This window comes from Stegodyphus dumicola, chromosome 5 (assembly GCF_044657685.1).
Source record: "Stegodyphus dumicola isolate Sdum_Otavi_A_Nest chromosome 5, ASM4465768v1".
NCBI classification, from domain to species: Eukaryota; Metazoa; Arthropoda; class Arachnida; order Araneae; family Eresidae; genus Stegodyphus; species Stegodyphus dumicola.
Genome location: NC_140772.1, coordinates 166,939,395 through 166,967,242, shown reverse-complemented (window position 1 = coordinate 166,967,242; position 27,848 = coordinate 166,939,395). Strand labels below are relative to the sequence as shown.

The 27,848-nt window shown below is 33.5% G+C and overlaps 2 protein-coding genes across 2 annotated transcripts in view; both read right to left on the bottom strand.

Moving 5' to 3' along the window:
- LOC118183486 (matrix metalloproteinase-21-like) overlaps positions 1–27,324 on the bottom strand; it is a 172,003-nt gene extending 144,679 nt beyond the window's left edge. The window contains exon 1 of the mRNA XM_035353047.2: positions 27,168–27,324. The gene's annotated coding sequence lies outside the window, so the exon portion shown is untranslated. The remainder of the gene's footprint in view (positions 1–27,167) is intronic.
- Positions 15,644–16,045, bottom strand: LOC146997322 (protein GVQW3-like). Its single transcript, XM_085817844.1, has one exon. It carries the CDS (start codon positions 16,043–16,045, stop codon positions 15,644–15,646), a length of 402 nt encoding a protein of 133 aa, XP_085673970.1.
- Positions 27,325–27,848: the final 524 nt, after the last annotated feature.

Below are 27,848 nucleotides of genomic sequence, written 5' to 3'. Positions count from 1 at the left end.
TACTTCCCTGTTGTCTCAGCTATATATTTTAACTTCGCTAAGTTCACTTTCATAGCAAATAAATATCGAAATTGTTCAGTCCCAACTTCATAAATTCTTTTAATTACCTTTAATATAATAGCACATCATTTCTTATGAATACAATGCAAAATAAGATGCGCAGTTTTGATATTAAAACGTCTGCAAACTTTCGCTTTCATACATCAAGGGATTAATATAATATAATATTTCCATACGTCACATTTTCACATATTATAGAATTGTATAGTCGTATTATTTACTATACGACTGCCATTATACCATACATTACTTATCGCATTATCGTACACTATAGCATTGCAACGTGGTACAAATCGTGCCATATCACATTATGCTACGTTACGCTACCGCGATATTAAACATCTAAGAAATCTGACAAATCGAGATTTCTGAAAGGTACTGCTATTCCTTTAATAAAAGCAAAACATGCGTACTGTTTCATCTCGCCGTAAGAAATGAACTTGGGTCTCTAAATTTTAATGATTCTTCTACAAATCTTTCTGCCATTTCTCATAATATAGTTTATTTTATTTTATTTTTGGAGGCCTCTAATGTGGGATTTTAAATAGTATAATTAGCGTCAGGACACATGATTTTTAATTTAAAACTTTGCTCATCAAGAGCGATTAAAATAAAATATTTGTATTTCTCATGACTTGTAGCTTTTCATTGATTTATTTATATTTTCCTGCAGAGTAATTCAAAATTTTGTAGACACTTAGATCAATTGCACAGATGTTCCTGAAAGAGTGCGACATGGACGATTAAAAGAATCACAAAAAAGGGAGCTATTTTTATCAAGGGATTATATGTAGTTACTTAATTCAAAGTTTAACGGATAGAAATTGAGATTGATCATATGATTAACAAATACATAAAATAAATACATAACATTGGTAAAAAAAGTGAAAAAAATAGATTACGATAAGCTGTATCGACAGAAATGATCGTGATCAGAATAAAGTAATTAATAATTCAATGATCGCTATCAGATTAAAGTAATTAATAATTCAATGATCGCAATCAGATTAAAGTAATTAATAATTCAATGATCCCAATCAGATTAAAGTAATTAATTATTCAATGTATTTTACAGTGCAAGAAGATGTTCAGTTTAGTTTGTAATGTTAAGATAACTATTTTGATTATCATCACTGCTCTCCAAATAATATAGCACCCCCTTTCCACAAAAATTAGAAATAAATATTTATCTGTTACCTAAAATAAATACATTTTCTTGCTATTCACTTTCTTCCGCACGCATTTTTTTTAAATCCATTTGTTTTAATTTTAGAATATTCCTTTTGCAGACTTTTATATTATCTTGTTCATTTAATTACTATAAATTCTAATACTTCTAAGGTAAAGTTTTAATAAACATTTTCATCTTTAAAATAATTTAAAGATTATTCTAATACAGGGATGTCAAACTCATAGGTACACTTGAGCCAAACAAACTACGTTTAACTTTAGGCGGGCCAAAAAAAAAAAAAAATCAATATTCATAGAAACATAGATTTATTTCGAATAATACAATAATAAACATATATATATATATTTATATAGAAAAGAACAAGAAAAATTTAATGTTTACGTCCTGATACTTGACATCTCTTCTCTGTTATTATCTTTCCTATTTTGGGAGAAATTTTGTTTGCAGTGATAACTTTCAACACTGACCCAAGGTGAGCATCATTAATACGGTTTCTAATAGAAGACTTATTACCTTTCATGACTGAAAATAACTGCTCGCACCGATAAGTGCTACCAAACATGGAAATAATTTCATATGAGAATTTTCGAGTATTTTCAAACCTGACTGGTAAATATTTGTAAAATTCAGGCACGCCCACTTCAATGAATTTTGCTTTTAAATTTGAGTTGCATTGAATCTCGATCACTTCCATTTGCATATGGCTGGGTACTGAGTCAATACTTATTGAGAAAATCGAAGAAAACAAAAACAAAAAACAAAAAACAAAAATGTCCTTGAGGCAACTAAAATTGTTAAACCTCGTTTCGAATTCAGTTGTTAAGTTTGCAATTTTTTCTGCGTATTTTTGATACGAACAAGTATCATCTAAACTTGATTTGTTCATCAGCACGTCGGGAAGTGCGTCAGATCTTCATTTTTAAGTTGTTTTTCCCAAAGAACTAGTTGACATTTGAATGCTTTATTTATGTTAAACATGTTCGTAATGATATGATCTTTTCCTTGTAACGATAAATTTAAATCGGTTAAGTGTTTGGTTATATCAACCAAAAAAGATAAATCTTGTACCCATATTGGATCGTAAAATAAACTTACGTCTTGATTTTTCGTTTTTGAAAACTGACATATTTCTTCTTTCAAATCCCAGAATTGTTTGAGAATCTTGGAGCAAGATAACCAACGTACCTCGGTATAGTAGGATAAACCCGAATATTCATTATCTAACTCACTTAAGAAAACAGTGAATTGACGCTGATTTAAACCTCGAGATCTTATAAAATTTATAACTTGTTTTATGTATGACAAAACATTCTCCATATTTATTACTTTCGTGCATAGAACTTCTTGATGTATAATACAATGCATATGATGAATGTTTGAACCGTGAATTTCAAGTTTTTTTCTTAGTAATGCTACGAAGCCCTTGTTTTTCCCGGTCATTGATGGAGCGCCATCTGTAGCTACAGAATTTAATTTTGCCAAAGGTAGATTGTATTTCTGCAGAAGTCCAAAAACACAAGTAAATATATCTTCTCCTGTGGTAGTACCAGGCATCGGTATTAGTTCCAGTAATTCCTCAAAAATGTTAAAATTCTTGTCACAAGAACGAAGAAACACCGCTAACTGAGTTTTGCCACTAATGTCCGTGCTCTCGTCACAGGCAATGGAGAAACTTTCGAAACTAGATGATTTTGCTTTGATCTGATCACTTAAATTCGCGGCTAAATTAGTAACTCTTTCCGCAATTGTATTTCGAGACAATGAAATTGATTGAAAAGCCTTCACATTTCCAGGACAAACAATTTCTCCAGCTTTCATTAGGCATTCCTTGATGAAATCACCGTCAGTAAAAGGCTTCGAATGTTTAGCTGTCAACTCGGACAAGACGTAGCTTGCATGTACCGCCGCTTCACTTTCTTGCAATACTTTACTAAACATGGACTGTTGCTTTTTCACTCCTAACTTGAGCTCTTTTAACTTTTCTTCTTTCATTAATCCTTCGTAATTGTTATATTTCAATTTGTGTTGTTCGTAATGACGTTTAATATTATATAACTTTGATACATTAATAGTATTATTACATATCAAGCAGATTATTTTATCTTTTATTTCACAGCAAAAATATTCTAATTCCCATTTTACTAGGAATATTCTATGTTCGTCAGCGATTTTTCGTTTAATTTTACTACCACTTGGTTTTGATATAGACATACTGAATACAAAGGAATGGAATAAACACGGTTAACGTTAAAAAGTTAACAAAAATTTATTCTTTTCACAAGAGATAAATCAAAATGCTGAAATATTTCTTCAAAAATATTCTAACAATATCACAAAATGTCAAACGTTTAGCAAAAATCAATTCAAAACAGAGAAACTAATTCTATCTCACAGCGAAATCGCTACAAATCAATCACAGCATTAAGTAAACTAACAGTTCGCTAGAACTACAGCTACTACTGAGATGAGTTGTGTGTTCTCGGGTTTTATAAGCTTTATAATTAATTTCTCGAATTTACTGGAAACATCTATAAATATCTGGATTTTTGTGGATGGCAACAGCAATTACGAGATATTTATTTATTAGGTATTAAATGCACGCGCTGTTCTATTTTTAACCTTCCAACGCAGCTGTCTTTTCAAAAATCGTCTGCGTTGCTAAGGCAACATGAAGCAAATCTAATTACAATTCTAAATAAAAAAACTAAATAAATAAATAACTATGAAATCCGTAACAATATGAATTAATTAATAATAAAGCAAAGTGCATGCACATGCATGCACCAATATATCGTACAAAACTATGATTGGAAAACTGAGACTGAGTTCGGCCACATTCGGCTATCGGGGGATGCGTACAAGTTCTGAGTGCACGTGTCCCCCAAAAGCCGAAGGTACGCAAGCTACTCACACGCATTTGTAATTTCAATAGTGTGTGTGTCAGCTCTAACAACACTGAATAAATTATCGTTAATTACTTAGCAGTAAACATTTCATTTTTTTCTTCGTCGATATGTTATTTTATTATTATATATTATTATTTGCCGATATATTGGCCGGGCCGCAAAAATATTTGTTGTGGGCTGCATGCGGCCCGCGGACCGCGAGTTTGATATCCTTGTTCTAATACGATGTACATTATGAATTTAAGCTGTATAAAAAATGCTCGTGGGTTGTTTATGACAAGCTCGTTTTAATTTCCTCCCTCTGGATAATATATTAAATTTTTTTTATTAATTTACCCCCATATTATACACCAAGAAAGTAAATTAGTAACAAATACTAAAGTGTTTAGATTTGAATGTCCCCGAAAAAAACAATTTTTTTCCCAGAAAAGAGTACTTTTTTGCCCTTCAAAAATGTCTTTGAATATCGAAGGAGACTAATGTTGTTTAAAAATTTCTAGTTTGTCGAAAATCGAACAATTTCATTTTTTGATTGATATTACGTGGATAATAACTGAAAAATACATGCAGTATAATCATATGCATAGAGTAAAATTAAATTTAATGGAATACGTGCATTGGGTTTTTATAATTAAATGTTAATAGAATATGATGAAAATTATATACAATATGTTTTTGTATCTATCTATGTTGCTTTTTCATATTTATATTAAGTATGACTCCAAAGACAAAGCTACGTTTTATTGACCTCCTGGTCCGTATCTTTTTATTATAGTATTATTTTATTATAGCAGGAGCTCTTGGGGTTTTGGTAAAAAATAAATGTTTACAAAAGCCACGTGTTTTGATAACCACCTTATTATTTTCTGCCCGCATATATCGAGCAAGTCTAGGTTAATTAATTAAATGGCACGGGATGAAAAAATCCGACCAACAATTAGATACATTTCGGCGCCTTTTTAAAAGGATGCTATCAATAGAAAAGAACATAATTTTTTTTTTTTTTTTTTTTTTTTTGCTGCGTTAAGAGATATTTACGTTAAGTTCCTGTTAGCAGTCTGTCAACAAATGTATGCTGACTTCTTGTGTTCCCGATCCTTCTGTGAGATAGTTTGTTCGGTCAGTCATTTTCTTGCTTTTCGAGTCTTACTGCGCATATAATCAAATCGTTCTTAGACTAATTCTTTTAAATAACGATTCCAAGTGAGGCTGATAGCAGATTCTTAAGTTAAAAATCAATTATCCTTTATTAAATTGGAATACGAATTAAAAGATTAATAATACCTTAGAAACAAATCAAGAATCTAAGTGCAATAGATCAAGAAAAAAGAAAAAAATCCGCAAGCTTTCATATTTTAACGGTTGCTCAAAAGGGTGTATTAAGTTTTTTTTTGCTCTCGCTGACCTCGCAGTCTACCAGTCTGCTCTTGCACTCGCTTTGCTTACCCACTTTTTTTTTTCATTTTATCTTTATTATAAAGCATCGTTTTCTTATCACTTACGCTATAGACAGTTCAAGAGCAAAATCACAAACATTTTTACAGCAGCATAGCAGAATATGTTTAGAATTCCCGATGCAGTGTTAAGTATTTTAGATACATTTTTTCCCTCCGTCTTTTTCTCAGTTCATTATAGCAATGTTCAGTTTGTAGAGTCATTAGGTTAATTGGAAGCAGAAAAGTTGAAAAATAGGCAACCGCCTTCGCCGGGAATCGAACCACAGACCTCTGGAATACCGGCCCAGCGTGCTACTGTTACATCACCAAGGCACGCTAGGGAAGTGGGAGAAATATCTTTATAAGTTTTCTTAGTAAGATGACTTTACAAAAAGACAAAAAAAAAAGTTTTTTTTTTTGTTATTAACGTTTTGTGTGCTAACTTTATGTATTAAATATTACGTCTTCGCACAAATAAATACGACATATTTTCACATAATTAAGTATCACAAAAAATTCACTTAAACAGCAAAATCACAAAATATTTAAAAACAGCATATTCGAATTTCCGACAGTGTCACGCTTTCGGAAATAAAAATGATTCATTCCGTACAGTGTTGCCATTGCTCGCTTTCAAATCGTCGTGTCTGTTAATCAAAAATTCATCAAAGTTTTACAAAATATAAAATAAATAGTAATATATACATGTAAGATAAAAATATATGAATCAAAATTATAGATTAAACTATAAACATTAATTCTTCCTCTCTATTCTAAAATCGTAATAACTTCTTTGCATTGCGTCATTTCTAGATCACTCTATGGCCCGCGCAACTTTGATGACGTAATCATTGGGAACTGAAACTGTCCTTGTAAACCAAAACTTTTCTCTTCGCGTGCTTCCATCTTTCATAACTACGCACTTCAGCTTTTGCTCTCTACTGTCCTAAGATGTAATTTTGCTGGCTTGCTTTCTATCCCAACAATATCAAAAATGTAAATCTTCTGTGGAAAGGCACGACTAGAGTGCCAAGTGATTGTGGCCACAAATATCAGTTGCAAATAAAAATGGAATTAAAACTGCCTCGACTGCCAAGTTCTTTAAATACTACGCCATCAAAATTCTTCTTCAGTATGGATCTAATCACGCATCTGTAGTGTTCCGTCTTTTCCTTGTGCTTTTATTATGACATATATGTAAGATAAAATTATATGAATCAGAATTATAATATAACTATAAACATTAATTCTTCCTCTCTATTCTAAAATCGTAATAACTTCTCTGCATTGCGTCATTTCTAAATCACTCTATGGCCCGCGCAGCTCATGGACCTTATAAGAGATAGACTAACCCAGTGGGCGGGGCATGCGTCACCCACATATCGGCAAGAAAGAGTAGGGACGATCTGGTTTACTTTAACACTGAAACCTATGGCGTTTGTATCACATAACTCTTTTTTAATTATTAAATGTGACACATTGTATAGTGATGAGATTATGAAAGCCACAGTTTTTTCCAAATAGGATTTAATATATCTCATTAAAGCCTTTTTACTGCATTTCGCGCATTTTTTTTACGCGTTATTCTTGTACAAACATCTTTACTTTGATAAAACGGTAAAAACTCTAAGCACAAAATTTATGAACTTAATTTTGCGTAAAAATAAAGTAAAATTAAATAAGATTGATAGTACGTGATGCTTTGAAATAAATAAAGGAAAATTAAACAAGATCTGATAATTTTTTTTTAAATTTTTTATTTAATGAACATTTTCAGACAGTGATTTTCCAAAATATAAAAACATTACAAAACGACCGTATTTATTTGATTATATGATCATTAAATTATTAACATTAAAGTGGATACGTGATTTTAATAATTCAGAATATTCGGAGCATAAAATTTTCTGAGCGTAATGAAGGGGAAAAAAAAAGATAAAATAAAATCTAGAAGCACTCAGATTTTATATTACGCCCAATAGGAACCTTTTTTTTTTTTTTTTTTTTTTTTTTTTGAAAGTTTTGTGTATTACTTATATTTATTGAATATCACGTTCTTCGCCCGTAAACCACATACATTTGAAAACAGCATATCTTTAGAATCTCCGCACTGGAGATAAAACTGTTATATTCCGTACAGTGCTCGCTCTGAACTCGTTGAGTTTGTTAATCAAAAATTCGTTAAAGTTTTACAAAATATGAAATAGATTAAAACAAATTTGAAATTCGACTATCCTGATGCCCATGTTCGGGTGCAGGATTACATTATTCAAAATGTGATGGCTCTAGATACTGTCGTTTTTGTCACAGTGCGAGAAACATACATGTATTCATGCAGATTCTTCATTATTCTAACAGAATTATTCTAATAGAAATTATACTCATCTACAATTTTAAAAAAGCAACACAATTTAAAAATTTAAACGAATCTTTCTAAAATTCGTTTTCAAAGATTTAATATTTTTTACTTATTTACACAAATAAAAAGCACAAAAATTGCAAGAGAAAATTGCTTGTTTGAAATTTTCTATTAGTTCAGATTTAAAATTATTATTTTCTAAAAGAAGTAGTTAAAATTTCCTTACAGCATAGGAAAAGCTAAAAATGTATCCAGTCCTGAAAGCATGCAATAGATTTATAATTATTTGGAACGTTAATTATGCTTGGTAAATATGCTAAATTTTTAAAAATCAATCTTAGTTTCAAAAATAAAAGTATATAGACATTCTAATTTGCGAAATGAGGCGCTACAACCAGCTTTTTCTTGACAATTATACATGCTGCAATAGGCAACTAATGTTAAATTTCTGCAAGTCGTCCCTACTCCTCCGGATGTGATCAAGGTGACAGCCGGCAACGCCTCAGACGAGGGAGAAAACCCGTTTGGGTTAGTCTATTTCTTATAAGGTCCATGGCGCAGCTCTGATGACGTAAGATTTGGGAACTGAAACTGGCATTGTAAACCAAAACTTTTCTCTTCGCCGTGCTTCCATCTTTCATAACTACGCACTTCTGGCTTGCTTTCTATCTTAACAATATCAAAAATGTAAATCTTCTGTGGAAAGGCACGATTAGAGTGCCAAGTGATTGTGGCCACAAATATCAGTTGCAAATAAAAATAGAATTAAAACTGCCTCGACTGCCAAGTTCTTTAGATATTACCAAGTTAGCATTACTAGCATACTACGCAATCAAAATCTTCTTCACTATGGGTCTAACAGTGCTCCGTCTTTTCCTTGCGCTTTTATTATGACATATATATACATATATAGCTTGAGAACTGCATCCATTGCTTTCGCATTGCTTAGTTTGTTAATCCACAACACAGACAGATTTAGTTTGAAAGATTACAGCTTACGTTGTGTTTAATGCCAACAGACGCGAATGAAAAATGAAACGACGCAATTATAGTGATTCGGCGCAAAATCGCATTTCGATACAAATAGCTCTTTCAAATTAAAAACAAATATTTTCTTCTGGCTTCTAAAAAAAGGAAAAAGCGAAATAGGACAGTGCGTGCTATGAATAAATTACGTTCGAGAAAGGATTGTTTGCTGCTTTTTTGTTTATTTTAATATGGCAAAGCACGTGAGTGCTATTTGCTTAATCTGAAGGATGCCATCATGGAGAACATTTTAAGCGAAAATGCCTAGTGCATATGCTGTTCGTTAAAGGAAAATTGTTTGAAAATAATTTCTCAACTTTACTATAATTCTGCATAAAAAGTAATAATTTAATTTTTGCATATATTTAACAGTAGGAAGAACATACTGAAACTAGATCCATCTCTAAATAATTATCTTTTCAGAATATCGCATAAAAATAGTAATTTACTTTCTTCGAATAATCTGACGAAATACTAATTAGAGGCTGTGAATCAGAGTTGAAATCGCGGTAAATCTCGTGATACCAAGAATTTCGAGATGCAGAATTATAGATGACGTAAATGATCTCTACCTAGAATTACCAATGGATCATTATAAAAGATATCAAGTTTTAGCTGGGAAACTGTGAATATAGCATACTTTTGCCAGCAGTCGTGAAAATTAGCAACAAAAGCAAAAAAACAACTTGACTTCCTTTTGGATGCTAAAGTATGGATATAGGGAAATTGTGTCAGATCTGCTGAAAGTTTCACCTTATCAGATATAATAGTGGTTCTCAACCTTTATTGTCCCATGCACCCCTTTCACTATTTCTAAACGATTCTCCCCCCCCCTCCTCTCCAAAATTTTAAAAACACATATACGTTTACTGAAATATAGATTATTTTTAATGTGTTTTATAAATTAGCAAGAAACAGTATAAAAATATTGATAAATAACCAAAACTTGAATAAAAGTTGCTTTTATAGTCATGAACTAAAATTTTAATAAGTAAATAAAAGGCTGATCGCATTCCCCTCTTCTCCTCCTGAAGCTATGAAATTTGCCCTGCTCGAGAACCCCTGGTTAAAGTCAGTACACGAGACCACCAGACCTCAAATTTTTCCAAATTCGAAATAACTCCATTGTGGTCTGCGTTTCTCCTTCCCGAAAAAGGTCCCTTAGTAATTCCCAAGCCATTTGAAAACTGTGAAAAAAACAGCACCCTACAAGGAATAGCAAAGTAGTGCGACTGTAGAGAATCTAATCTAATCTAATGGTCCTGGCTATGGCAGCCTTTAGTCGAACTCAACTTTTACTGCCTATCATCGAAAATTGCCCGTGGGGCTTGGTAAATAATTAAAACATGGGAGATACATCCCCGCCTAAATAGGCGAAGACGGTGAAGTACTTAATGTACTCATTATCGTAAATAATTTCGAAGTAGCATCTGAAGAAAGCCGTTCGAGCTATGAACTATGTAAGCATGTATATGTATGAACTATGTAAGCACGTATTATGAAAGATCTATGTATTATGAACTACTTTTGTATAAGCATGTACTATGAACTACGTAACTATGTAAGCATATATTATGAACTATGTAACTAAAAGCATATATTATGAACTATGTAAGCATGTATACAGGATCAATGTATGCCCTTATAGGGCCCATGAGGTGTTGCCCCGGATAGATGCGGAACCTGGACTAGACCCGAATAGTCTAAGTAATTCGCACGGGTGTCCAGATTCTGCTCTCAACTGTCAACTGTGAAGTTGGAAAACTATTCTAGTTAGCTGATTGGCTGCAAAAAATGAGCAAACGCCTTCGCCGGGAATTGAACCACGGACCTTTGGAATACCAGCCCAGCGTGCAGACCACTGCACCACGAAGGCACAACTGTAGAGAAACAAGGGAACTACTCAGATAGACTTCAAAGGGAAACTGCCTGAAATGAAATAAAACATAACATAAAAAATTAAGAGTTAATTAATTTTTAAATGATTTTCGCGTTTGCCTTTTGCGCTGTTCCGAAGGCTCTGAAAATTAATACGACTATTATAATAATGGAATTATTTGTTATTAGTTCAAAGGGGCTTTGTCTCTGAAGGACTATTATATTTGTCTTGCGATTTTGCGTTGATTCACCATAAATGTCCGCTTCACTTTTCAAACTGCTGCAACCAATGAGTCTTGCAATTAGATTTGATGAAATTAAATAATGAAAAATCTGCAGAAATGTATGTCTATTTCTCACATTGTGATAAAACAACGGTACATAGAGCCATCGAATTTTGAATGACGTAATCCTCCTACGAATATGGGCATGTGGAAGACCCAATTTGAAATTTGGAATTTGTTTTATGATCGATTTCATATTTTGTAAAACTTTAACAAATTTTTGAGTAACAAACTCAGCTATTTAAACGCGAGCATTGGCAACACTCTACGGCGAAGGAAAAAACCTTTTTATCTCCAGCGGGCGCGGAACTGTGTATCAGAAAGTCTAAAGATAGGCTCATTTTAAAATTATTTTGCGACATTGCTATTGAACTGAATTTTATGGTTTAAGTGCAAAGAACATGATGTTTAATAAGTAAAGGTAACACACAAAACGTTAAAAAAACGCACCTTCGGACGTAATTTAAAATCTAAAACCTTTCAGATTTTTTTTGCGGGGAGGGGCTTGTATTTTGTTGTTTGTTATTTTGACGATTAGCATGTCGTCGCACGATTTCTGTTTAAAAAATAAGACTGCATTTAAAGAGCCAAAGAGCCTCATGCAGTTTAGGGAGACTGAGGATTACCGCAGTTCGGCAATGCCTGGTATGTAACTACCTTTGAAATTAAAAGAAATAATAACAAAAATAAAAATCCTAGCATTTGAATTTTTTAAAAAAGTGACTAATAGTCATGAAATAGTTTCCAGAAATACATCGTATCGAAACGGGCCTACTCTCCCCGTTTGTAACGTGAATAAAAGCCAATTTCCGTTACAGAAACCCTCCACGAAGATGTTCTTCCCTTTGACAGCTTTCGTGTACTTTGTCATAATTCAAATAACGTAACTTATCGAAACGGACAGATGAACAATTGCGATTGGGGTCACGGTAAGAGCCAGCAGTTGACCAAATCTCTTGAGCACCCTTTCGCTCATGTTGATGCTCTTTTCTAATGAAAAGCAGGCCCGGGAATAAAATCCAAAGTGTCATACGCTCTCTCCTTCCCACCTAGGGCTTAATTTTTAAAACTAGAAGTGCTGCAGCGCTATGAAAGGTTTTCAAGAAACATAGAAAAAATAAAATAACAGATAAATAAAATTATTAATGATTTAAATACAATTAAATGAAATAAATAAATAAAAGTTCAAAGAATTAAGTTAATAACCAATACCGTATTTACGCGAATCTAATGCGCATCGTTTTTGGCCAAATGTAGTACTCAAAATTGGGGTGCGCATTAGATTCGAGTGCAAAGTTCGCCGATGACGTCAGCAGTTCGCCGATGACGTCAACCGAATTTAAATCGTAACAATGGATTACAGTATTTCTCGACTACATTTACCGTTACATTTATGGTTGACACATTATTGCACAGAGGATACAAACTGCAGAGTACGTAGTCACGAATGGAGGGCAAGCAGAGAAGAATGTCATATGACGCTACTTTCAAACATAAAGTAATTCTTTATCCTGAAAGAAATGGCAATAGAAAGGCTGGGAGAGAGTCAATGTTCGCTTGTGGCGGCAACAGAAATTGGCACTGTTTGCAACTAAAACTAGTAGAAAGAAATTCACTGGCCCTCGCAAAGGAAGACACCCTAAAATTGAAGAAAAGGTTTTGGAATTTGTACGTGAAAGGAGGAAGAATGTGACTAGCGACACTATAAGAAATAAAGCAAAAGAGGAGGCTGAAGTTCTTGGAATACCGAAACCAGAGTTTAAAGCTAGCCGTGGATGGGTGGATTGGTTTATGAAGCGGATGGGCTCTAAGACGCCGTACAACAATATGCCAAAAGCTTCCTGCAGATTTTGAGGGAAAACTACTAACATTTTAGCGGTATGTCATCACACTTCAGAAGGAAAAGAATTTTTCAATGGGGCAAATTGACATCGCTAACGAGACGCCAATTTGGTTTGATATGCCTCGTAACTACACCATTACGGAGAAGGGGACTAAAAATGTTATCATCAAAATAGTGAATAAAGACGTTTACTATTAATCACTGATTGTAGAAACTGTTAGCTAGATAGAAATGTTACGATTTATTTCATGTTCATACTTTACGATATGTACCATATACGGTAGTGGTAATTAACAATGATTGTTGCACATAAGAATAGCCCACTAATAGGTTAATTCTATGTTCTGCTACTTTATATATAAATCTATTGTTGTATAAAATATGGTATCTAAATTTAAATAAAATTATCATACCATTGATTGATAGTTTATATACAAATCTATTGTTGTATAAAATAAGATTCAATAAATTCATCATACCATTGATGCGCATTACATTCGCCGACAAACAATTTTTTTATTATTTAAAGTTTTAAAATGGGGATGCGCATTAGATTCGATGGCGCATTAGATTCGCATAAATACGGCAATTAAACTCAGAATGTCAGAAGTAGTGTGAAAGTATGGAAAAAAATTTTAACACAGAACTGTAAAAATTATTAAAATAAAGCGAGAAGAATAAGGAGAATGTAACAGTTTGTGACCACGACTCCCTTCCGAATATAATTACAGTTATCAAGCAGAATGTGTGACAGGGAGAAAAATACCCACGAATACGAAGACAGAAGAAACGTAAAGCTCTGTATTTAAATAATAATTTTTCATTCTCTACATTCGGAGTTCCAAAAGATCTGCACGTGCATTTCCGTGGCAAGTCTCTAGTGTTGGATGTATTTCAACGTTTCTATATCACTATATTACGGTGGTAAATATATCGATCGCATTTAGAAACATAAATGACGGGTTCCACTTCCCTTTCCTGTCAAAATGAAATTAAAAGTAAAAGAAAAATAAATAAAATGAAAAAAATATAAACTATCACAATGTTTCTCAAAACTGGGTCTTCGAAGCTTTTCTTTTGCGATCATCCTAGATTTTCTAAAAGAATATATATATATAGATATATGTATATATAAATAAAATATAACTGCGTATACCACATTATAGCCTAAAATCTCGGAGTTCAAGAAATTACACATGGCAATCGTCTATCACTTTCTCTTCAAGACTGACATTTTATGAAATTTATTACCACTTTAGCAACTTTAAAGTGATGTAACTGTAATGCTTCTTATTAGCATACATACAAAGTCAGAAAAGTCATGCAAGAATCGGCAAGCTCATTAATCTCATTAGTTATGCGTATCAACATTTATTTGACAGATATTTGATTTTATATTATAAGGTAAAAATTATCGAAAAGCTAATAACTCTGAATTATTAAATATAAATTTTCTTCTGTTAATTTAATTACTTAATAACATTTAATTATGGTTAAATAAACGTACCGGGTACAGGCCACTAGCCACCAATCGAGGGCAAAAGGTTCTGATCGATATGGGAATATCCAGGGTGTCTTGAATATTTCCATAAAGGGTGCCTTCCATTCATCGAGTGGTTAAACGTCTCTGAGCAATGAATTCGTTTCTTGGTGATTATTATTTTCTGAACTGATGAACTGGCTACGTAGAACTTCCGCGGTTTTCTCATATACAAGAATTAAATTAGCAACTTTTCCTCAAAACTGTCTTCAATACGTCTCTTCTTCTCTTAAGTATCTCAGTTATACACTGTTCTATTATATGGGAATAAATCTACAGATTTTCTTACTGATAAATTACAGTAAGACTGCACAGAAAAGGACTGCACATTCTGCTAGTTTTAAATTTAAAGTTATATCTTTTGCTGAGCAATGCTATAAATGGAACTGGAGATCTACGAAATGAGCGATAACCAAATAAGATACTAGAAGGGGTGATCAAATGAAAAGGTACGAAACGACACGGTGGGTACAAATGTAGACTTTATTCAAAATATACACCATAAACCTGAGCACAACGATCCCACTGATGAACAAGCCGCAGGATTCCTTGTTCCCAGAATTCCTGTGGCCGTGACGAGACCCAGTCCTTCACAGCGTCCTTGAGTACGTCGTCCGAGTTGAAGCGCTTCCCTTTCAGGCGTTTCTACAGTGGACCAAATACATGGAAATCGCAAGGGGACATGTCCGGACTGTAGGGCGGATGGTCCAACGTCTCCCACTTGAACTTGGGCAGTTCCATGTGTGTGACTGGAGACGTGTGGACGAGCGTTATCATGGAGCAGAACCACACCCTCTGTGAGCAGCCCCGGCCTTTTGTTCTTGATAGACCTGCATAGGCGTTGGAGTGTCGACATCGGGGTTGATGGCTTTTCTGTGCTCGAGGAATTCCACAAGTAGCGGACCTGACGTCACGTCTTTGAACTTTTTAGGGGGAGGTGACGATACATGCTTCCACTGCATGCTGTCCCGCTTTGTCTCTGGCTCGTAGTGATGTCACCAGGTCTCATCACCTCCGCTCCATGAAAGCAGTCATACCACAATGATCCGCTAAATGAAAGCAGGGTCTTCCTGATACCGAAACAGATGTTGCAGCAGTCTCCATACGCAGTTCTTTTTGCTAGTTGGTGAGCTGCTTCGGAACCCAAGCAGCACACACCTTCCGATATCGCAACCTGTCGTGAACGATTGTCCACACGGTTTCATAGCTGACATGCACCTTCACCGCCAACATTCGCAATGTGAAACGCCGATCACTTCTCACTAGGTCGTCCACCTTGTCGATGAGATCGCTCGTGATGACAGTGTTTGCCTGGCCTGGTCTTGGATCATCATCCACAATCTCACGGCCTGCACGAAAACGGGCTCTCCATTTTCTGACAGACTTGTCAGAGACACATTTCTCCCAGTAAACTGTCACCATCCGGCGATGAATAGCTGCCGGTTTCTCACCTTCCGCTGTCAGAAATCGGATAACAACTCGCTGCTCCTCAGTCGTCGAATTTTGCAACGCGAACGCCATCCTGTCCTCATACCGACTGCCGCATCATTTGGACGCCGCTTTTGATAAGAGCCCCTGCTCTCTCCTGCGAATACGGGCGCCCGCGCATGCTCCGATCCCAGTCAGAGACTCCAATCGCATCCCGAGATGTCTCGCTACGTTCTCCCATGGCGGAATATACAAATATTTAACTGTTACGTTTTTACGTCATTTCGTACCTTTTCATTTGATCATCCATTGTACAATGACATTAACCCAGAGTTTCCCAGAGCAAATAGAAACCTCCAGCAATTGCTAGAAAATTCCAAGTTGAGGAGATTCCCCCCCCCAAATGGCGGGCTCTAACCATTAATTGGCTTACTTTTATTTTGGAGGTACCTAATAGGTAGGCCACCGTTGTCTCCTATGAAGGGATAGATAACTTACATCCATGCCTTCTCAGGGATTCAAACGCGGGCCCTTCGGTACCTCAGTCAAGAATCACTAAGCACTTTCCCGTCTCGAAGGCCCACGTTGAGAAGGTTGATCGATGTATATTATAATGAAACAAGGTATATATATATATATAATATTATTTTAATTAATATATCGTGTCAAAGCAAAAAACATGGAAAGTATGCAATGCCGTCGCCAGTATTCAAACTCCGGGCCTCCCAATTGTTATCCGGAGGTGCTTCTAATTACACCATGAAGGCACGTGGTAAGAAGGGAGAAAATACTAAAATTTTAAACCTGCAATATTATTGTGAAAGAATGATTTGTAAATCTTTTTGGACTCGTTTATAAGCCGACCCCCCAGACTTCAACAGTAAAAATTTGTTACCAATTCTCTGCTTATACCCGGAAATACACAGAATTTGATTATGTATTTCGGATTCCATACAAACAGTTTCAGGAACATATGGGACGGCAGTAATAAAACTCATATCAATTACGTTTGAAAAATCCAGCAATATTTATAAAATGCGGTACCATCTGCAGGACATAATTCCGAAACCAGACACTGCATTAAAGTGAGAGCTTTTCCCCTACAGTCCGGAACGTCAGGTCACTTTAACGTAATTTATTATTCTTATGCAAAGAATAATTTTCTTTACCCTACTTCGAGAATTTCTAAGTTACAGGGCAGTTTCTGCTCTAAACGGATCAAAAAATTCCATTCATATTTTAGCCTTTTTTGAACTGAAAAAATGCATGTAAGTGTGCTTTAAGCTGTCAACATGGTTCCCGGATTTTGGTCGCGGTGCAATTAACTCATCCGTCACCTATCAATCAGTTTGCAACATGTTAACAGTTGTTCTAGTAAGTTAAAAATAAAGAAAGGAAGTATTTATTTTTAAACTCTTTCACTCATTTTTCAAGAGCTGAGAAAAAAGAAATCCTTTTAAATCTACTTTTTCTAACTTACAGTGTTTTCCAATTAAAAAATCAAATACTTTTTTTCCTATCACGTTATGTGCACTAGAATATACATAATCTTTATAAAACTGACAAATAAAGTTTTCCGTCACTTACAGATACTGAGTTATAAAACATATTTTTTATTTAACTTCCTCATCCTTAAAAAATCTTATTTTTAAATCTTTAAAATTTAAATTACGTAAACAATACTCATATTTAAAATTTTCATTTTTTTCACATTTATAAACAACATTTATTAAAGGAAGAGATAAAACAATAATACAGCATTTTTAGATCCCTATCAGCGCCGACTTTTTCTTTTTCGATAAGGAAAAACAAAACATTGTTACCAATTGTGTATATATATAAGTAATTTTTGAGACATTATATGTAAATAGCAGTATGTCTTGTAAATTTTTGGATCCATTGATCATCCTTTAGTTCAGGATATATAACACCCTTCTCAAAGAGAAATGTTTTAATTTCTAATAATATAACATGAAACGGCTCGAGAAAGTGAAGCTCGGCCAGAAAAATAAGATTACAGGGGCAAGTCCATTAAACATTGAGATAAATAGTTAGTCCAGATAACGATAAGCTGGCAATGGTTTTAACGACTAATTTTTGTCGCCAAATTTGGCGAAAAATCGCTAAAAGTCGCCAAAATTGGCTATTATTTGGCAACACTTTGGTCTGGCCCCTTTTTATAACTGTAATTGGCCTAATGCATATGTAACTGTAACTGTAACTGTATTCGGCCCTGTATGTAACAGTAACTGCATATGCCCTCGAGTAATTTCAAGGTACTGAAAATTTCTCGGCGGCTGGGGAAAAACTATATGAGATCAGAGAGAGCATCAGTTTTTAGTTGTTAGTTCAGAGTTGAATTCGGATTATTGAGAGAACTCAGCGCGAGCTTCACTTTTTAGATCCACTTCACACTGCCTTATGTTTCAAGTTCTTAGTAGCTTGAAGTGGTAACTACTGATAGTGCTCTGTCATACGGAGAAGAGTTGTACGAGTACTTTTTGGAAAAATTACAGAACTGTACAGTGTTTCATTTAGAAAAATTAATGTTATCCTCCTACCATCGGTTCTGTGTGCATTCAGTCCATTATGAAGCCGTACGCATGTAACAGTATCGTGTAATTAAAGGTTTATTGGCTCCCATCTTTCTACGTTTTCCTACGTTTTGGGCACCCATCTTTCAATTTCTGCTGCAATAACATATATTAATATACGTATAATATACGAATTTTTAATCTCACTCAACAGCACAGTTTTCTGAAGTGATTCGTTAAGTCTACATTCAAACAAAAATTAACGGTACCTACTTAAAAAATATTATCAATTACTTTCATTTATATTATTAAAGAATTCATTTTTATATAGAACTCACATTATTAGTATCCAAAATAATAGAAAAAGGCTGATTTTTTCCACGACTCTCAATGTGCAGCGTGAGCACCTATGCACCATAGAAAATGTTCCATGGAAGCGACTGTCTTAAGGGAAATAGTCCTCGCATGCTTAACTGCTATCAATTAATAGCCAAGCACCCAAGAAAAGGCATGTAATAATTGACGAAAATAACTCAAATTTTTATCTCAAGTACAAATTATGATTTTTACACTCGATAAATCAAGTATGAGAATTATGCTTGAAGCTACTCAGACTACTAATATCAAAGTATTTCAAAACACAAGGTACCCTAATATCTGCTTGTGAAAATTAATTTTAAATATTAGGGACCGAAGTGCCATCGCGAGTTCAGGAAATTTTTGGAAAGGCGAATGTCTGTCACCTGATATCGACTGCCTAAAAATCTGATGAAACATTAATCAAAATTGTGCAGTGCATGCCGCATAAAACAATTAATATGTTTGAAAAAGATTAAACTGCACAAAAAAGCATAATTAACTGAAAGATAAAGGTCTGTAAACTTCTTAAGCTCATCATCTTAATGCCATCCTCGTTAGTTCATCCTTGTTTGATCTAAATTTTTTGTACTTCATGTCCTTAAGTGGAGAAAGGTTTTTTTTTTTCGGCGTCTTCAAAACTGTCACTTCTTTATAAAGGCGTCGATACCTTTATGCAAATTAGCCATTGTTTGCCAAGGCAGAAATCTTCACAAAGGTATTCATGACACCAAAGAACGGCACCTTTGTAAAGCTGCTTTCTTCAAATTAAAAACTGAATTACTTAACCAGGTGCAATTAAGGTTACTTTATCAAATCAAAAACAGAATTTCAAAGCAACTAATATTCATTGTTTTCAAACTGGTAACTTTATGAGCCAGATTCCATTAGAAAGTCCTCTAAGAAATCTTTTCCCTTAGGCAAATAGCTCTCGTGTGGTTTCGTATAAACCACCCAAAAGAAAAAAAAAAGTGTGATAAGGAATCACGACAATTACATTTTAGATGCAAATTAAAAGAATTAATTTTACACATAGTTTCTTTAATTCGTTAAAAAAGAATAAATTCAAAGGAGACCGAGTGAAATTAAGAATGGAGTTTATATTTCGTGCTTATACTTGGACAAGTTTATATAATCTAAATAACAGTGTTTGAAGTCAGAATAATAAAACTACTAAAAGAATTTTAGAGAAAAACATTATTTGCATATATTAATTTATTTATTCAAATTAGTAAACTTTTTTTAAGAAAGAAGTCTTATTTTTTATTTAATTTTAATAGATTTTCCCAACTTTTCATCTTTATATTTAAGCATATAAAGGTTTCGGGATTTTTGATTCATTTTTATTATTTTATTATACGAGTATATTAATGTTCTGAAATCCTTAAATATTATTCGAGAAATAAAAATGACTGAGATACACTACTATTAAATAACTTCTCTGAAACCCAGCTAGAAATTCATAGTGTTAATTTATGTCACTGAGAAATCACATTATGAACATTTATTGCCATCATTTAAATAAACTATACATCCTTCTTACAACTAGACTATTTTATGATCATATATTATTTATGAAGCAGAACACATGAAAAATTAGCAATGCCCTCGCCGGGACCTCTCGTATACGCGTCGAGTGTACTGCCGTTATAACACGAAGGCATGCTGAAATTAGGAAGAAAGTATAAGACACGAAAAATGAGCATGCCTTCGCCGAGATTCGAACTTGGACCTCTCGAAAACGCGCCGAGTGTGCTACTGTTACACCACGAAGGCATACAGAAAGAAAGGAAAACATACCTTATAAATCGACAAAGAGAAGTTTAATAATGCCACCGAGATTTGAGTCGCATTAAAAGAAATCTGTTAGGAATTTTTTTTGTAGTAAAATTCATCTACAGACATTATCTTTTACGATTCCCGTATTGCTGTACAATTTTCTTTACTTTTTTGTACACTTTCCGTGGACACTTTTGATTCATACTGATGGTTTGTGAAAGTAATTATCCATCGGTCCGTAATTATTTTATTTTAAATTGCTACTCGATTTATTCGCACCTTTTATCGGAAGTCGACTATATATATTCGAATAGTTCTTTACACTTGAATATTGCAAATGGAAACGCATATCCAATTACCTATTTTTCATAAATATAATATTTTTTGGAGAATCAGCATCATTAAATTTCACAATTCCAAGTACCATTAAACTTAAACTAACTTTCCAGGTCTAGCAGCGGTAGAGACGTAAACCCGCTGATCACCTGGCTTCATATCTTAAAAAATGGGCTGACTGCATGAAAGTTTTCGAAATAATCGCTCTGTGAAATGTGAATAAGAACCTTAACGTTTCAGAAAATAGTTTTAAATAATTTTACAAATAATTAATTTTAGAAATTCTACAAAGTGTTTTATTTCTAGATATAATAAATAATATTTAACGAGATATTCTTTCAGCTAAATTTAAACGACATTCTTTAAATTAACGCAATTTTTTTAAGTTAACCCTAGAAAGGCTCAGCAACAGAACAACCTATTGCTGAGTCTTTCTGGATAACAGAGAAAAATATTTGAGAAAAGCAACTGAAATTTTAAAATTCTACAGTTCTTTTCCTAGAAGACTTTAAGTTTAGATGGGTTCATTCAATTCCTTTTACATGCGCTCATTCCATTCCATACAGATCAGAAACAAAAGCTCACGTTAGATTATCTTATGCGATTTAAAGAACCGAAGTGTTCTTCAATAATTTAAGGAGAACGCCCAAAAATATTCTTAAAAAAATTAACAAAAACTGAAAGCTTTCAGGCATTACATTACGCCCCAAAAGGTGTATTTTTAATGTTTTCTGTGTTACCTTTATTTATTAAATAGCATGTTCTTCGCATTTAAACCATAAAATTCAATTCAACATCAATATCGCAAAATAATTTTTAAATGAGCATATCTTTAAAATTTCCGATACACAGTCTCGCGCGCTGAATATAAAAATGCTTTTTTCCCCCCCGTACAGTGTTGCCATTGCTCACTTTGAAATCGTTGAGCTTCTTAAACAAAAATTCGTTAAAGTGTTACAAAATATGAAATCGATAATAAAACAATTTCCAAATTCCAAATTTGGGCTTTCGGAAGCCCATATTCGGAGGGGGAATACATTATTTAAAATTTGATGGCTCTAGGTACCGTTGTTTTATCAAAACGCAAAAAAATTACATTCATTTATACATATTCTTCATTATTTAATTTCTTTAAGTATAACACAGGGCGATAATATTTGGTGGCAACAGTTTGAAAAGTGACACGGGCATTTTCAGTGAATCAACGCAAAATTCAAAAACGAAATTAATAGCCCGAGCTAACGCTTTGGCTAAAAATATGGCTGTTTCAAACTGATGTATCGAAGCTAAGACTAACACCATTAAAGACTCCGATTCAAACAATCAAGAAGTAGCAACTTTCAGAAAAAGGATAAAAACATTCAGTAGAACCACGAAAAGAAGACTGCAAAAAGACAACTAAGAAGTTTTATAAACGAAAAATCAGGTCTGTGTCGGAAAAAAAAGTCTGTCTTCAGTACCAGATTTCTTATATGTTCAAAGACTTGTCGCAATAAAGCCAAATAAATCCGTAACCGTGATGTAAATTACACAGGTATGTGGATATTAATAATCTGAGTATTCTACTCGGTTTTCATAAATTTTAATTTGATTCGAGGTAAACTTTTGATCATTTAATGAATTTTAATAAGAGTGAATATTTTTTTCATTTGTTTTGGTGAAAGCTAATCCGATATGACTTTCCCTATTTTAGTATCGTGTTTTAGGCATACATTTATCTTTACTTAAGTTATCGGTCTGGGCATGAATTACTGCGCTGTATATGGGGTATTAGTGTAATTTAAATGCATCATTACAGCGTGAGTATTTTTAACATCAGTTTGGGAGACAACAATTTCGAAAATTTCTGAATCTTTGACGTGTTATATTTTATTGTATGCGACTAGTTAACAATTCTTATTCTTTCAGTAACTTAGTAACTTAAAAATCAATCCGGTATTTATACATCATTATATTCTGAAGGATTTTATCTGATAGTAAAGCATCTCATGTATTTTATTTAAGCTTCCTTCGTTAAATAAGTATTTTCTCACTCCTTTCGGCGTGCCTTCGTGATGTAGCGATAGCACACTTGGCGCGTATTCGAGAAGTCTGGGTTCGAGTCCCGGCGTGGGTATTGCTCATTTTTCACGTCTCCTGCATAAAAAAAGCCTTATGCCGCTATAATCTTATTAAGCATATTCTCGCAGACAGGGCTGCACAAATCGCATTCGCGGGGGCTTAATTAATAATAACTCCCCAACTAATTAATACCTTTTAGAAAATAATAAAAATATCTCGTGTCTTACTAGCTGAGGTCCCTGGGCGTTCAGGTGCAATGAGTAACTCCACTTCACAAATCCGCCACTGCATTTCTTTTGTTTCTTTCGCGCTATATTCAAAACAGCTGTAATATGATTAAAACGCTTCTGAAATGTTTTGAGAGCTATTATCTATCTTATCTTGGTTGTTTCGGTTTGTTCTTAATCTGCCTGTTTTTGATTTAAATGGTTATAATAAATGAATTTGATGAAATCCGGAATACTTAAAATTGAGAGATGCCGAGAAAGAAAACCTAATGCAAAGCAAAGAAAGCAATGGAGAGAATAAGGATGGCAATAAAGCCAGTGGAATTATTTGAAGGATTAGAACAACGTATAAAATCTGTTCCCTTGGAAAAAAATGGAGTTAACGACGTTATTTCCAACTTACTCAGAGTGAAATGTTTAAGTTGGTTCTTTAATATTTTCTAATAAATTTAAATACACTGTAGCAGCTTTATTAGAGAACTTAACTAAAAATTTCGTGTACCAACTGATTAATAACATTTGCATAGGAAGGTATGCCGATATCCCTACCAATATAATGTTACTAGCATACTACTCGTTGAAAAATAAGCTATTTTAATTACACTTATATCTTATCTTACATAATAGTTACCAAGAACATTTTTGGACTTAAATATTGAAAATCCAAAAGATTATATAAATCTGTCCTAAAATCCGAAAATCGTTAAAAGAATAGAGTTTAAAATTCATATAAGTAATCAGTACATCCAAAGAATACGATGGTGCGAAATTTATAGAAATGAACGAGGCGTAATAATTGAATAGATAAATAAATGTTTTACGGGATTTCAAGTTCTTGCGGCTTTATTTTTTTTTATTTTAACCCTCCACCTCATTCTAGTGTTATATACTGGAATTTTCGAACTCTATCCAGTATATTCCAGAATCATATACAACTCACTGGTAAAATTTTAAATTCCGAAGTTCTGTGGCTATTTGAAGCATTTTTAGGTAGGGTACTAGAAGAAGAATTTATAATTTTACTTATAATTTAAAATTAACGAATTCTGTGCGTATTTATTGATTAAATATAGTAGTTATTATTTGATATAACAAATTATTTTTTATTGGCTAATAAGTATGGTAATTATTATAAATTTCGATAAATGCTTATATTTCACAGACATTTAGGGTATCTGTGTGCATCTAGATATTGGTTAATGTTTAATAATTACGAAAAAGCACGTGAAAGCTATCTGCCTAAAAATGAACACTTTCTGAAAGGATTCTCTAAAAATCCAATTCGCATTCACATGTATTTAAAATAAGCGAAAATGTACCAGTCGGATTGCAGTCATTGAAGAAATTGTGAATTATTGCATTTTTCCTCCGCTAGCATAATTACTTTGGTAATTACAGTCCTTTTATTTATTGATCTTTAGTTAGCGAGCAGTTTTCCTTTGAACAAACGCCACATATTATTTGTTGTGGAAACACGCACACTTTCTGCAGTTATATCTAATGGGTGAAATCTTAATGCAATTACTCTTCAGACATAAGTTTACTCTCGAGTGGGTTAAAAATACAAAGAGTGTTTAAACATTACTACAACCATTTCAGGACCGCTTAATAATTATTTAAAATATAAAGAGCATTTTTTCGAATGTTTGGTCTGATAGCTGTTTTTCTGTAATATAGTACGTATGCATTGTGATTTCCATTCTAGCAGTACTTTTCGAAAAATCTCCCAAGGGGATTGATATACATTCCCCTTCTGCTTTCCAGAGTCCATGAGTCGTGGTGGCTTGCATTTACAAAGAGCTCTTTTCAAGAAAGCAAAGGCAAAACGCTTCATAGGTAAAATGTCAGGAGACTTTTCAGGAATGTGTTGAAAAGGTATATATGCAATACCTGTATCAGTCTTCACTTTTTAAAGGACTGCAGTGGTACTTTTGAAAGTATGACTTGTTGCTTTCTCTTGATGAAGTTTCCCTCGTTTAAAGTTATTGACAGAAAAAAAAGTGTATTTCTTTAGTAAATATAGGACGTAAAACTTTCTCATGATATTATATTTAGTTGATTTTAACATTTTCCCCATTGTTCTTATTTTTAATTTCCCATTATAAGAGAAAACTTCGACAAGCAACCTGCTCTTACTGAAACTTTTTTTACATTCAACCAGGTTTGGATATTTTTTCTTTTCGTTTTCGATGATAAATAGACCCTTGTTTTTGTTTTCAGTCATTTAGGTAAACCCATGATTCATCGAGGGTTACACTATACTTTCAATTTTCCTGTTATTGAGCCAATGGCCTCCGCAAACTCTGGTGAACATTATGTTTTTTAGCTTTTCCAAGTTGCGAATCTGAATGTATTATTTTATTTATTGTTGGCCACAGATGTATTTAAAGACTCAGCAATTTATTTCTGCGTTTTTCTCTTATTACCAGTGGTTTAACTTATTACCAATGGTTTAGAAACATTTTTTTTCGGGTATTCGTTTGCAGACATCTTTACGTGCAAAAATTATGATATTTGGTATCAAAAGTTATTAACATGTTCCTCTACGATAAAACACATTTTGCTATTCCTTGCCGAACTCTTTCCGAATCTTATTTGATTTAGGGACTTTGAAAATTTATATTGAGAACTTCATATATTAGGACATTAGGAAGGTGCATGTTAATTTTTTTCCTTAAATAAGTGCATTACGAAAAGTCATCGTCATTCCGCATATATCAATGAGTCCTTTATTCGCACTGCATCAAAATTTATTTAAAGATATGTAATGGATATATAACGAATTTATTTGCTTAATTTATCTGACATTTAATCGGTTATCATATTGATCAGTTCAGAACTGGATGTCTCTTAAATGGATCTGAAAATTAGAAACTCATTATTACAATTATGTACCCTGCAATTTTGTATATAACTACAGGTGAGGCATAAAAGAAATATGCGTACACCACATAAACAAAATATATAGGTGAGGCATAAACGAAGAAGAAATGCAGTTGCAAAATGCATTATTTAGATCACTATATATGTTTTGCATGTTGATGTCCCGCAGTCGACTTTGTGCACAAAAAGGGTGTACCAAGATGCAACTGTTAAGAAACGTGTGTTCATCTCAACAAAAATCAGTTCCTGCAAGCTGGTATCTTAGGGGATACCGTCATATATTTTTAAGGAGAAAATTCTTTATTATCATCCATATTTGAATATGGAAGATAATGAAATTTTAATGAAAAGGGAAGCTGTCCATGATTTTTAATCCCTCCTCCCCTTGCCCCACCCAGAAAAAAACAAGCAGCTTAGAGTGTGAGAAAATCCGAAATTTTCTACTATCATACAATTTCTCTTCTCTCCTAGAAATAATACTGATGAAAGCCAGAATTAAAAATAACCGTGAAGATGAGTGTTATGGATGGTTATTTTGCATTCGAAATCAGTTGTTAATTCAAATTAAATGTGGTCGGAGGATGATTCATCATTCGGTAATTCATAAATACGAATTGCAGATAACGCCATTTAAAATGCAAATAATTTCCTTATAAACAGAAATATATAAATAATTTTTGTGCTTTATTGTCGCAGAACGAAAACTTACTCTTCACGCAATTCGCAGCTTTAAGATTCCTTCGAAAACCATCTGCGAAATGCCGATATAAAGCACATATAAACAGATGTGTCATGAAATATTCTGTATTTGAATATAAAATTATGTATGATCTTAACAAAAATATATACCTTTATGTTCCAAATAACTACATTTTTACACAATCCATTTATCAATACGATCAGAATATCCAATAAAGTATAAATTAATTTTACAGTGGATATTCTTACGTGGTCACACAGAATATTTCTATAAATACCAAACTGCCAAAGTAAGTACTTAGAAATATATATAAGAACTCATAACGAAATTGCTCTTACCTTAAGACTGAAAAAAAAAAAAGACTGAAAAAATGATTCACGAATCTCTTATGACAGATATCAGAAAGGTTCCGTTACGGCAATCAAATCACTATAATATCCATAGAGAGGAGAAAAGTTCCAATAAGCTGCGCCGCGAGAAAATTTGTGAATGAAATATTTGGGAAACCGGAGGATGAAGAGCAAGATTCGACTAACTGGGGGAAGCAGGAGAGAGGGGAGGCGCCGAGAGCCAACGGGATAGTCTACCTTCAAGTGGCCCACCGAAAGCGCGCCTCTGATTGGCAGGCCGTTGAGGTGCTCAGGTCATGGTGACGCAGGGTTCCTTCGAGTGCTTAAAAGCTACTTTTTATTTATTTTCTTACAGTTTCCACTCAATAAACGAAAGTTTTTGCATGTTAGGAAACAACTCATGCTCTACAGGAAGGGGATCCTAAAGAATTCCCGTTGAGTACACTCTTTTCTCTGTCGCATTAAACTAACTTTTTTATACCTATCGAACATAAATTATAACTTTAATGAATGCAAACTATTCATGATAGTTATAGTCATATGTGTTAAACGTCCTAGCAGCTTAATTTTTATGGACTAAACAAACTGCAATTAATTTTTCTTAACTGACATTCCTTTTTCATTCTTGTAATTTTCCTCGTATTATTTTTTAAAATAAATATTCGTCAA

Excerpts from the sequence above, each read along its gene's own strand:
- LOC146997322 (XM_085817844.1), bottom strand. The coding sequence starts at position 16,045 with ATGGCGTTCGCGTTGCAAAATTCGACGACTGAGGAGCAGCGAGTTGTT.